Raw genomic sequence first — 12624 nt, forward strand, 5'->3', positions numbered from 1 at the left:
GTCATGCTGATTGGACGGTGCACTGTTTTCTCTGCTTTCAAAATCTTTCTGTTTGAACCCGTCCTAGTTTTCTTACTACAATCAACTTACTATAAACTCAATTTAATTTTTTTACTACGGGTAAATTACCAAAGTAGTGGTATTGAGGTGGAAGAAAGCAGACTTGTTAAAAAGTGTACTATAGTGTAACATAGACATAAAACAACTACTGGAAGAATTCAAGGTTCTCCTGATAGAGGAGGGATTTACAGAAGGTTACTGGTAACTACTGTAACATAAAATATTGTCCTCCATGAAATATTGTCAGTTGGACAAAATTTCATATAAATATTGTCCCCGGACACTATTTCATAATGAAATACTGTCCAGAACAAAATTTAAGTATGAAATTATATGTCCATGACAATATTTCATTATGAAATGCTGTCTATTATGACATTATTTCACTGTGAAATTCTGTCCATGACAATATTTCATTATGAAATACTTACTGTCTATTATGACATTATTTCACTGTGAAATTCTGTCCATGACAATATTTTACTGTGAAATACTATCCATGAAATATTTCTTATTCAAATTATTACAAAATTTAAATAGTACACAAGCATGCAGCATTACAGGAAATATGAACACAATTTATCTGATAAAATAACATTTTGACTTTCACAATTAAAAAAGATTCAATGACCTATATATATAGCTAATATAGAAGAAGTTGATACTTGCATCAAATTTAATTTTGGAAAAAATGTAAAACTTGAGTCACCAATAGATGATTTGAGACTTCTTAAATGTGTTAGGAGTTTTGCATTATCTAAAATTAATGTAACATAGTAAATTTTCCCCATTCATTATCAATATTAATACCTCAACAACTTGAACATTATAATCAATTGTTTGAAGCTTAAATTGGATATCCAAATTACTCTATTGTATATTTGTAGGCATTTCAAGCTCTGGATATGCACAAGTAAATGCTCAGCTAGAACCTGGAAAGACTTATTATTCTACCATCAGAGGTATCACTAATGCTGGAAATATTATTGAGTCTGTATCAGATGGAATAACTGTAGATGTACTACCACTAAACATTATTTTAGATAGGTAAATATGATTAACAAACAGAAACTCTTTTAGCGTTATGTTCAACCACTTTTTAGCTCACCTTCTCATCACTTGTCATCTAAACTAAACTGTTATAATTAGAGAAAAACCGACACGAACAATAATGTTCAGAATGTTGAGCTCTACCAATTGTCTATATATGTCAAAACTGTCAGACAACTTCTTATAGGAGTTATTGCCCTTAAATGACAATTTTTTTTTTTTTCTTTTTTGCCTAATATCTTGAAAACTATAATAGATAGAGAGGAATTTTAAAATACAAAAATGATCAGCAAGACGAAGTTCTAAAAAAAAGTCTCATGGTCAAATCATCAGTCGACTCCTTATTAGAGTTATTGGCCTTTTGTTTTTGCCGTATATCTTAAAAATTAAAATAGATAGATAGAAACTTAAGTAGGCAAAAATGTACGATCAGCAAGACAAGATCTACAATTAAGACAATATGTAGGAAATTGTCTGACGACTCCTTATTGGAGTTATTGCCCTAAAATAACAATTTTTACCTTCTTTTTTTTTTGGCGTTTTGCCTTGTATGCTAAAAATTATAATAAATAAAAAGACAATTTAAATCACAAAAACGATTAGCAAGGTAAGATCTACAAACAAGTCAAATTTTGCCGATATAGTTAGTAAACTGTCACTCTTTTTAGGGGGATTGCCCTTAAATGAGGATATATTCTATAGTCTTGTATGCAAAATTTGTCAAAGATACAGAATAAACTATCCATGAAATTACATTTATGCAGAATTTGTCAAAGATACAGAATATACTATCCATGAAATTATTTATTTTTAGTCAATTAAATTGGTACCAATTAAAATACAGTATTACATCCAATGTTGACACCAATGCTCTTTATTTTGGAAATATTCAGAGTTTTTAGATTTCTGTATCTTTGTACCAACACTTTGTAGAAATAAAATTAGTATTTAAGGAAGAAATTAAAAAAAAAAATCTTGTTTATTCTTCAATCTAGACTGTCAGATAAAAGTGCAGTTGATGGTGACATAGGACCAAGTTCTTCGATGTATAAAAGTACAGCTGACTCCCTGTCTGCCATATGGCACTACAATGACACAGATAGTGAAGTAATAAGAGCCTGGTTATCTGTTGGGACATATCCATACGCCGAGGACATATCACCTAGAACTAAAGTGAATATATCTTCTACACTGAGCAGTTACTTAGAAGCTGGCTCTGTCAAACCTGACATTTCAGGTAAGAAATTGTTTTGCTGTAAATATCTAAGTCCAAATCTTATAAGACTTTATAGGACTGATGAATGTGAGACTTATGCACATGTTGAATCCATGTTTAGTACTAGTAGCTAGTGTTGATGAATTGTCCCTCCACATACTCTTTTTGCTGATTGTTTGAATTTTTACAACACTGTGTACACGGAAAATTTCCATTTATCTTTTCTTGGCTTCTTTGGAAGCGAATAATTTTATATTTGGTCTAAAGCTTTATATAAATGTTGAGTCATAGTGTGTAGCAATTATTACATCTGCCATGTGTAAGACGTAATAGTGTCTTGTGAAAAAGTGTCCACCTGGACATTTTTTCATAGAATTTAGGTATTAGATAATGTCTATTGCCATGAAATATTGTTCCCTAAGTGGACAGAATTTTACAGCAAAAGTTATAAAATAATGGACATTTTATAGCAAAATGTTATGAAATAGTGGACATCATTTCATGGGGAACATTATTAAATCCTACAAATTGTTATTAAATTGTGTCCTCCAATTGAAGTAATACAAAGGTCATTAAAATGTTTTATTATACTTGAATTTTTTATCAAATAAGAAAGATTGATTAGAAATTGATTAAAATAAACAAACAAATAATGGATGAAAGTGAATATAGAGAAATTTAAATGGAGGCAAAACAGTCTCTACCCGTATGAAATTATAAGGCGTATTACGCCTGGAAATAAGGCGTAAACCAGGCGTAAGTGGTACTTACGTGTCTAGATCCAGGCGTAAGGGAGCAGGAAACGTAAATTTGTAGTCCTTACGGGCGTAGAAAAAAGTGGTAAACCTGGCGTAAATTGAAATAAGCAAGGCGTAAATTTTCTTACGGGCGTAAAACTGTTGGTATGGCGTAAATCATAATACCCATAATGCTTTGTTTAAAGGATCATGGGAATTTTTTTCAAAATTTGGCTCTTTGGTTTTAGTTTGCAAGAGTTGGACTTATGGCAGCTTCATATGTTCAGGGATAATTAGCTTGTTTTGTGCTTTTTGAAAGAATTTGAAATTGGAAATATGGAATCAAATTGATTAATAAAAATTGTGAAAAAATGGAAAGTAAAACATAGTAAATAATAATTATGTGAGTATAACCTTAGTTATTAAGTTTTAAGTTTTAACAGTAATTTTAAAATCCCAAAACCTTTAACCTTGGATAATAACATTAAAATCTTTTACATGAAGTTAAATTGCAGTATTATCATTATATTTTAAAGGACATTAATTTATAAAAAACTTAGTTAATTAAAATGCTTAAGTTTTATTTCAAGAAAAATTAATTGTCATAATTCTTATTTAAACTTTAAACTTATTTGAGCCAGTGGCAGTGTCTGTCTAAAATGTATTTATTTATATATTAGCTTCTTCAATGGTTAATATTTCCAGTTTTATGTCAAACAATGAGAAATTAAAGCAACAGTACAGAAGTTTGTATTAAATACACAAAAGAACACAGCTAGGGTAGTACACTGATTTGAAATAAGTGTAGTATTATGTAAGGATATTACGCCTGGTTTATTTATTGACCAGGCGTACTCATTTGCATATTACACCTGGTTTTCTCTGGACCAAGCGTACTCATTTAAATATTACGCCTAATTTTACGCCTGGTTTCCGCCTCAGTTACGCTTGGTTTCCGCCTGGTTTACGCCTGGTTGACGCCTGGACATGCATTCCTTAAACACTGCAATGACGCCCGGATAAAGTATGATTTACGCCTGGTTTCCGTGTCATATACGGGCGTCACAGTTCGTACAGGTATGAATATTTCTATTGATTTGATAATGTTTGTAATTAAATTATTGAATGTTTGACATGAACTTTAGAAAATGAAAACATGATATGTGTTTACTGTATCTGTAACTTATTTGATTTTAAATCATTATTAACATACACTATCACAATATATCATTTTATAAGTCCGTGGCGCGCGGAAGTAGTCAAGGAGACCGTATAATATTTTTTTCAGGGCCGGTTGACAGGATACACGTAATAGTTTTTAGTTACAACTTCAAGGTTATTATGCAAGAAAATTTAATAAACAATGATTTTATATATGTTTTTTATTTGGTTTTCACTTTACATAGGGCTTTATCTCTGATTTTATTTCAGTGTGCACTATTCTTATTCTACGTATTTCACCTTTATCAATATTAGGAAAATCTGTTTGGTCGATTGCATATACCATTTTGTTTTAGGGGTGTTCAGATTCAATGTTGAGTTAATGTATATTATTTAGCGTTGTCTGCAAGAAACAAACCATTTCTCTGATAAAGTATCTAAATTCAATTCCAATATAAATATAGTGAACATATATATTTTATTGAACTGTGTAAATTGATCGGAATGCAAATGCTAACGTACACCTAAAATTCTTTTTTAGTGTATCCCGTTTACCACATGACATTTGCGCGGGAACTTCTTCCATTGATATCGTAATATAATTGAATTTGGGGATTAATGTAATGTGAAGTAACAGTAATTGATTTTTGGATGTAATGTGATATTTTTTGTTTTATCTATAGTACATAATTTGACGTCAGGTTTGTACACATTAAGACTCTAGTCAGTGGCGGATCAAGGGGGACACTCCGACAGGGGATTCCGGAGGTCGAAACACCCCTTTTTATACGACGCAAAAATATTTTGCAGTCGTATATTGATATGACGTTGACGTCGTCGTCGTCCAAAGACACATTGGTTTTCACACTCTAACTTTAGTTTAAGTATATATGGATCTCTATGAAATTTTACCATAAGGTTCAATACCACAAAAGGAAGGTTGGGATTGATTTTGGGGGTTATGGTACCAACAGTTAAGGAATTAGGGGAACTTCCAGACATAACTTGTGTGTTAGTGTATGGATCTCTCTGACATTGTACCACAAGGTTCCATATCACAAAGGGAATGCTGGGATTGATTTTGGGGGTAATTGCCTCAAATTTTCGGAATTAGGGGCCAAAAAAGGGGCAATAAACAAGCATTTTTCTAGTATATATATTAAAAAAATATAAATAAGAAGATAAGGATGGTATGAGTGCCAATGAGACAACCATCTGTAAAAGTAACAATGTATTAAAAGTTAGCAATTATAGGTGAAAATACGTCCAGTAATAACATGGCAATGGTTATTATTTATTACTTTAATCATATCAAAAAATGTCCTGGCGGACATAATGTCAACTGGACACTTTTTCATACCTAAGGACATTTTTTCATAGGAAAATTGTGTCTGGAACACATTTAAATAAGTAAATATTGTCCATGGACAGTATTTACTATGAAATAATGTCGGGTGGACATCATTTCATGGGGGGGGGGGGAGGGGGGCATTATTAAATCCTACACATGCAGCCACATCCTGTTTGCTGATAGTTTGCAAATTTTACAATTCACATTGAACAATGAGAGTTTTTGTCAAACTTTTCTTTTATTACCCTTCAGTGAGTTGCATGCAGCAATACAAAGCCAAGACCCAGTATTAGTCTTGTTATACTTGCACTTATACATACAGGTTGATCACTTTTGTTTTTCTGTCAGTGTGTTTGGAGTATCTTTTGGCTGTTCAAAACTTTGACAGCTTGTTGGAGCATCCTGATTGACTTATCCTGTATTGAGTAATATACAAAGTAGCAATGATGCCACATATAAGTTCCCATTGCTTCCAGGTGAAAGAGTTGAATCAATCTTTCAATAAGAGTAATTTGTATGCTTTTTCATTGTAGGCAAACCTAATATAATCAGTATCTGGGCAGAAGACAATGCTGGCATGATTAGTAAAACTATGTTTGGTTCAATTATCATTGATACCAGTAAACCAGGAACTGGATATGTATCTTGTCCAGAATACATTGGGGTTAGTTTTTGGAAATTGTCATACACCATAATAACACATCCCCTTACTTAATATTTTATGCGTAAATTATAAAGAAATACATTTTGAAAGTGTATGAAAAAAATTAAGAAGAACCCTCAAATTTGTATTTTCAATTTAATTAAAACATGAATATTTAAAGAATTGTGTAGTGCATAGAAATTTATTACAATATATTTGACTTAAGGATGTTCGCTTGTCATGTTTTGGAATTTTTGTCAGATTTTCGGAATCCTCTGATTTTATCCATTTGAATGCCTTAAAAAATTTTGCCCGTTAACCACTACTTTTCTTTTCATAATTTTATTACACATAGTTTAAAAAGCCATATTTGAAAATCCTATAAAATCCTTGTTACTTTTTCATAACTTTTAATAGAAAAAGAGTGCCAATGTTAAATGTATGAAAAGTCTAGAGAGAATTATATCCCGCCAAATTTTCAATGGCTTATATCTCGAAAACAAGCACACGGACCCTTAATTTTTTTCTGCTTTTTAAATTCCTTTGTTTATATACTATCAATTTATAACAGTTTTTTAAAAAGCTTGTTATTTTAATACAGAGTAGCGAACATCCTTAAAGGAATAATGACCATCACATGCTTCAAAGATATCTTACATTTTTTAAATAAAAAATCATTATAGTAATTTTTCTATTCATCTACATGTGATTGCACACATTTGGGAACATGATTCTTTTTTTCAAATGATGAAATGTGATAAATGTCCAAGAGACATCAACATTACAAAACAAAAAACCAAACATCTGAACTTAAGGTCAACTGAAGGTCTTAGAAAATAGGCATATCATATGTTAAGCTCTAGAAATAGTTATGAAAGGATTTAACAGACTGTCAAAGATTTGCCATCCTATAATATACATCATAATGAATAATGAAATTTCTTTATTGAGTTTGGGCAAATCAATGAGGGGTCAGTGCTTTCAGTAAATGTATAGAAATTTAAACGGTTTTGAATTGAATAAAGACTAAAGTGTTTAACTGTCATGTGCAATAGTTTTCTGACAATTTTTAGATGGAGAGTCCAATATTGTGTTCCTGGTCAGGATTTCTAGATGAAGAGAGTCCTATACAGAAATTCATGATCACTCTTGGATCAGAACAAGGATCATCAGATATTTTTGAAACAACTCTCAGCGGATTTTTATCTTCATATATCATTAAAGGTATGTTTGTTAGTTATTTTAGCATTTTGCCCCAATGATAAATTTAACTATTCAAATTATATACAAACATTTCAGGTGTTATTGCTTTAGTGTACTTGCAACATACTTTTTTTTCTTTCTTTTGCATTAAAGTAGAGGTAAAACATTCTATTTTGACATATTTTTAGGAGTTAATTATAGATTAGATCATGGCAGATCATACCATGCTACAGTTACAGCAGCGAATTCAGTTGACATGGAAACATATGCCTTTTCTGGATCCATCTCCATTGATACAACACCACCTAAACATGGTAAAGTGGTGGACCTACATACAGTCTACAGAATCAATGTCAATGACAATAGTGAAACTGTGGCAATGAATGCTAAAATCTGCAGTACAGATGAAGGTGAGAAGTTTCTATATATTATTTTTTATTTTTAAGACTTCTCTTTCTGAAGAATGAAAAAAATAATGATAATTTGTTTTAGATAGATGGAATGCAAGTTCTTTAATTTAGCACTTGCACCTTTAAAGATGATTAATGAATTTTATGAAAATTATAAAAAATTCTCGAACAAAGCATTTTCAACTGATTACATGCATTTTTGATATGAATGGGTAATATTAAATGTTAGATATGGAAAACTTACATTTAGAAACATTTGAGATTATTTGATCTACCGGTATGTGTTTTTTCTATTAAAGATTTAAACAACCTCCTTCAGTGCAATATTTTTATAAATTGTAGAATGTGATGCATTAGATGCTGTATGTTCAGAGTCCCTCACATCTGTATCAGCCACATGGCAGCTGTTTACTGATGATGAGTCAGGAATTACTGGGTATGTATTTTATTTGATATACATGAGGTAGCAGGGAAAATGTAAGATTGAATCTGAAAGGAAGTTTGTTATAAATCTCAGCTGAAACTATTTGGCCTTTGGGTACATTTATTTCTATTTGTCATACTCAGAACACTCAGAACCCAATAGGCCAAGTGAGCTTTTCTCATCACTTGGCGTCCCTCTTCGTTGTCGTCGTCCGTTAACTTTTACAAAAATCTTCTCTGAAACTACAGGGCCAAATTTAACCAAACTTTGCCACAATCATCATAAGGGTATCTAGTTTTAAAAATGTGTCCTATGACCCCATCTGCCAGACAACATGGCTGACATGGCTAAAAATAGAACAGAGGGGTAAAATGCAGTTTTTGGCTTATATCTCTGAAACTAAAGCATTAAGAGCAAATCTGACTGGGGTTAAAATGTTTATCAGGTTCAGATCTGTCCGCCCTGAAATTTTCAGACAAATCAGACAACCCGTTGTTGGGTTGCTGCCCCTGAATTGTTAATTTTAAGGAAATTTTGCAGTTTTTGGTTATTATCTTGAATATTATTAAAGATAGAAATAAACTGTAAACAGCAATAATGTTCAGCAAAGTAAGATCTACAAATAAGTCAACATGACCAAAATTGTCAATTTACCCCTGAAGGAGTTATTGCCCTTTATAGTCAATTTTTAACAATTTTTCGTAAATTTTTGTAATCTTTTACAAAACTCTTCTCCTCTGAAACTACGGGGCTAAAGTTAACCAAACTTTGCCTCAATCATCATTAGGGTATCTAGTTTAAAAAATGTGTCCTATGACCCTGCCTGCCAACCAACATGGCTGACATGGCTAAAAATAGAACATAGGGGTAAAATGCAGTTTTTGACTTATATCTCTGAAACTAAAGCATTAAGAGCAAAAAATGTTCATGAGGTTTAGATCTATCTGCCCTGAAATTTTCAGATGAATCAGACAACTCCTTGTTGGGTTGCTGCCCCTGAATTGGTAATTTTAAGGAAATTTTGAAGTTTTTGGTTATTATCTTAAATATTATTATAGATAGAGATAAACTGTAAAAAAGCAATAATGTTCAGCAAAGTATGATCTACAAATAAGTCAATATAACCAAAATTGTCAATTGACCCCTTAAGGAGTGATTGCCCTTTATAGAGTAAATTTTTTGTAAATTTTTGTAATCTTTTACAAAAATCTTCTCCACTTAATCTAATGGGCCAAATAGAATTAAACTTAGCCACAATTTTCAATAGGGTATCTTGATTGAAAAATATATCCGATGACCCTGTCATCCAATCAACATGGCCACCATGGCTAAAAATAGAACATTGGGGTTTACTATAGAAGTCTTATGGAAAATTGTAAAAAAACATTTTCAAATGGTCACAACTTGAAAACTAAATTAAACCAAACTTGGCCTCAATCATTATTAGGATATCTAATACTATTTATTATGATTTTTACCTTATTTTACATGATTTCCAAAAACACAGTAGATACAGGTGAGCGACACAGGCTCTTGAGAGCCTCTAGTTTTATGTTTTATATTAACAGGTATCAGATAGCAGTAGGTACAACACCAGGTGGTGCACAGATTAAAGCTTTCTTTGATGTTCCACAAGATGCTAGATATTACACAGTGTCTGGTCTTAGTCTGATGGGATATAGAAAGGTGAACACTAAAATAAGTGATCTGTAGATAGCTGGTCTACTTATGTAGGTCACTCTGTCTTTGAACATTGGCTTTATTATTCATTTACAAGAATTACAGGAGCTTGCTCCCAATTGAAACTAATATAAAAAAAATCCACTTCATTTGAACTTTGGTGGATAGTTGTCTCATTTTCTATCATACCACATCTCCTTATTTTTATATAAAGCACTATATATCAACAGCTTAATGGAAAAGCAATAAACTATGGTATGATCTTTTTACTCCAGGAATGAGAAATTTACCAAATGAATGAGGTGAAATATAGGGTCACTGAAATATCCATGACTGAATGGGATCTGCCTTGAATTGAATGCAACAGTTACTGTATAAAGTGCCAACAGCATAATGTGAACTTCTTATATGAACCAAATAAGAAAAATTACTTTTTCAAAAAAAAAAACAACATTTAGAATATTATTACTCATGTAGATACTTTCATGTAACTGAGAACTATGAGTAAATATACAAATGGAAATTACAAGAAGGTAGAAAATTTAGATTAAAATTTGAAAACATTTGAAAGTTTTTGCAGTATTTGCTTGTATTGTAGGTTTATGTCTCTATCAGAGGAACAAATGGAGCTGGGTTATCTAGTGTAGCCACTTCCAATGGTGTTTATATCTCATACCTAAGTCAGGGTCTACAACCACTATCACATATTGGCATCAATGATGTACTAGACAACTCTGATCATGATGTGTAAGAATTCTATGTTGTTCATTAAATTGCACAGAAGCTAAGGTGGCAACTCTGACAGGCAAAGTTGACCTAAGACTGTTTTGGCTGCTCTTTTTAGGCCATTCTGGTTTATGCTCTCAAATGTTTTAAACTTTTTGCTATAAAAAATAACAGTAACCTTCAAAATATATACAGCACTGACCACATCAACCACCAATGCTGGACCCCTCTAAAAAAAATAGAAAATCATACTTTCTTTTAATGTATTTATCATAAACAGTCGCACTTAGGTCACTTAGTTAATTTTCAATTTGTATTTCTGCTTGTAGTATTACTCAAAAAGTGCAACAAGAGCAAAGAATTATTTTCTAATTCATTTGGCCAAACTCTTGAAAAGAGGGATTGCTTTAGATGTCTGATTGCTTTGTTTAAGGTTTAAATAAATTCAACCATTTGACAGTTCAATTCTTTTGTTATTGCAGTTTTAAGAGGCACATTATTTTCATGTCATTTCAATTGAAACTTTCTTAATGATGTTTGTGAAAATACAATACATTCAATCAAGTTTTACCCTCGTCTGTCTGTAAGTCGGTCGGTCGGACCGTCCATCTATCCGTACATCCCAAAATTTGTTTCCGTTCTCTAACTTTTGTTTGCCTCAACCAAAATGTTATGAATCTTATACACAATGCTTATTACCACAAACTATAGATCAAGTTTGAATTTGGGTGGAGTCACTTACACCTTTCTAGAGTTATGGCTCTTTACAAATGGAAACATTGCTGATTTTTCGTTTCCATTCAATAACTTAAATTTGCCTCAATAAAATGTTATGAATCGTATACAACATTCTTATCACCACAAAACACAGATCAAGTTTGAATTTTCGTGGTGTCAGTTTTACTGTTTTATAGTTATGCCCCTTTACAAATGGAAACATTTATTTTTTTTTTTTTTCTGTTCTCTAACTTCAGTTTGCCACAACCAAATGTTATGAAACTTTTACACAATGTTTATTACCACAAAACTTAGTCAAAGTACAAATTTATTTATTTTTTTTTTGTGAATAGAGATTTTCAGGAAAGTTATGACACACTGGAAGCATCATGGGATTTGTCAGGTGACCCATGTCCATCAGTAAGAAATGAATGGCTTATAAAAAAGTTGGATGGAAAAGTTGTTTCTGAATGGCTTGACATGGGTGGTAAGTTCACTTTATTTAATATTTACTGTATTTTAAAAATTGAATTTCTTGTTATGGGTTTTAAAAGTAAAAGATTAAATTAATAAATACTACCAATAAATTTCTAAAGCATTAATATCATCCAGTGGCATGAAGATTTTGGTGAAGGTATCATCATGAGATGTCATTATCAAACTATACAAATATATTTAAAATTAACCTTTAAGATACAGCAAAAGTTGAGCATGAAAAAATTCTAAAATTTGAACATATTAAACATGGTTTGTTATCAAAATAAAAAAAGGAAGTGTTTATAATTGCTGTATAAATTGTCTCACATAGGTGATAAGCCTTTGAATATAGGATCAATGAAAAAAGGAGATATATATAAACGTAAGAAAACAGAGTGAAATTTTTAGAATAAAACAGTAATTTTTATGATTGCTTTATTCTTTCAGTTGCAGAAAATGCAATGTTAGATGGACTTAGTCTTAGAGGTGGTGAATTATATTATTCTTTGTTACGAGTGACAAATGCATTAAACTATACTTACATCATAAGATCCAATGGAGTTACTATTGAAGAAGATCCACTAATTCCGGGCAGAGTGTTTGATGGATATATTCCTGGGTTTGATTTGAACGTTCAACCCTCTAGACGTAAAATATCAGCTAACTGGGATGGTTTTGGTTTACCAGCATCTGCTTATTTTCAGGCAGATGTTGAAGGTATGCTGATTTCAGTATCATAAACTTTTGTAAGAGAGAGAGAAAGCAGAGT

At 31.5% G+C, this 12624-nt stretch overlaps 1 protein-coding gene across 1 annotated transcript in view; it reads left to right on the top strand.

Annotated features, from left to right (window-relative positions):
* The window catches only part of LOC127720043 (uncharacterized), a 133790-nt gene that overhangs the window by 42485 nt on the left and 78681 nt on the right, over window positions 1-12624 (top strand). The window contains exons 27-36 of the mRNA XM_052226449.1: window positions 948-1107; window positions 2106-2347; window positions 6109-6239; window positions 7292-7442; window positions 7610-7831; window positions 8174-8267; window positions 9824-9941; window positions 10534-10682; window positions 11732-11865; window positions 12303-12572. Of these exons, the coding sequence (XP_052082409.1) occupies window positions 948-1107; window positions 2106-2347; window positions 6109-6239; window positions 7292-7442; window positions 7610-7831; window positions 8174-8267; window positions 9824-9941; window positions 10534-10682; window positions 11732-11865; window positions 12303-12572 (1671 nt within the window). The remainder of the gene's footprint in view (window positions 1-947; window positions 1108-2105; window positions 2348-6108; window positions 6240-7291; window positions 7443-7609; window positions 7832-8173; window positions 8268-9823; window positions 9942-10533; window positions 10683-11731; window positions 11866-12302; window positions 12573-12624) is intronic.

The sequence above is a fragment of the Mytilus californianus genome, unplaced genomic scaffold (genome assembly GCF_021869535.1).
Source record: "Mytilus californianus isolate M0D057914Y unplaced genomic scaffold, xbMytCali1.0.p SCAF_11, whole genome shotgun sequence".
Taxonomy (NCBI): domain Eukaryota; kingdom Metazoa; phylum Mollusca; class Bivalvia; order Mytilida; family Mytilidae; genus Mytilus; species Mytilus californianus.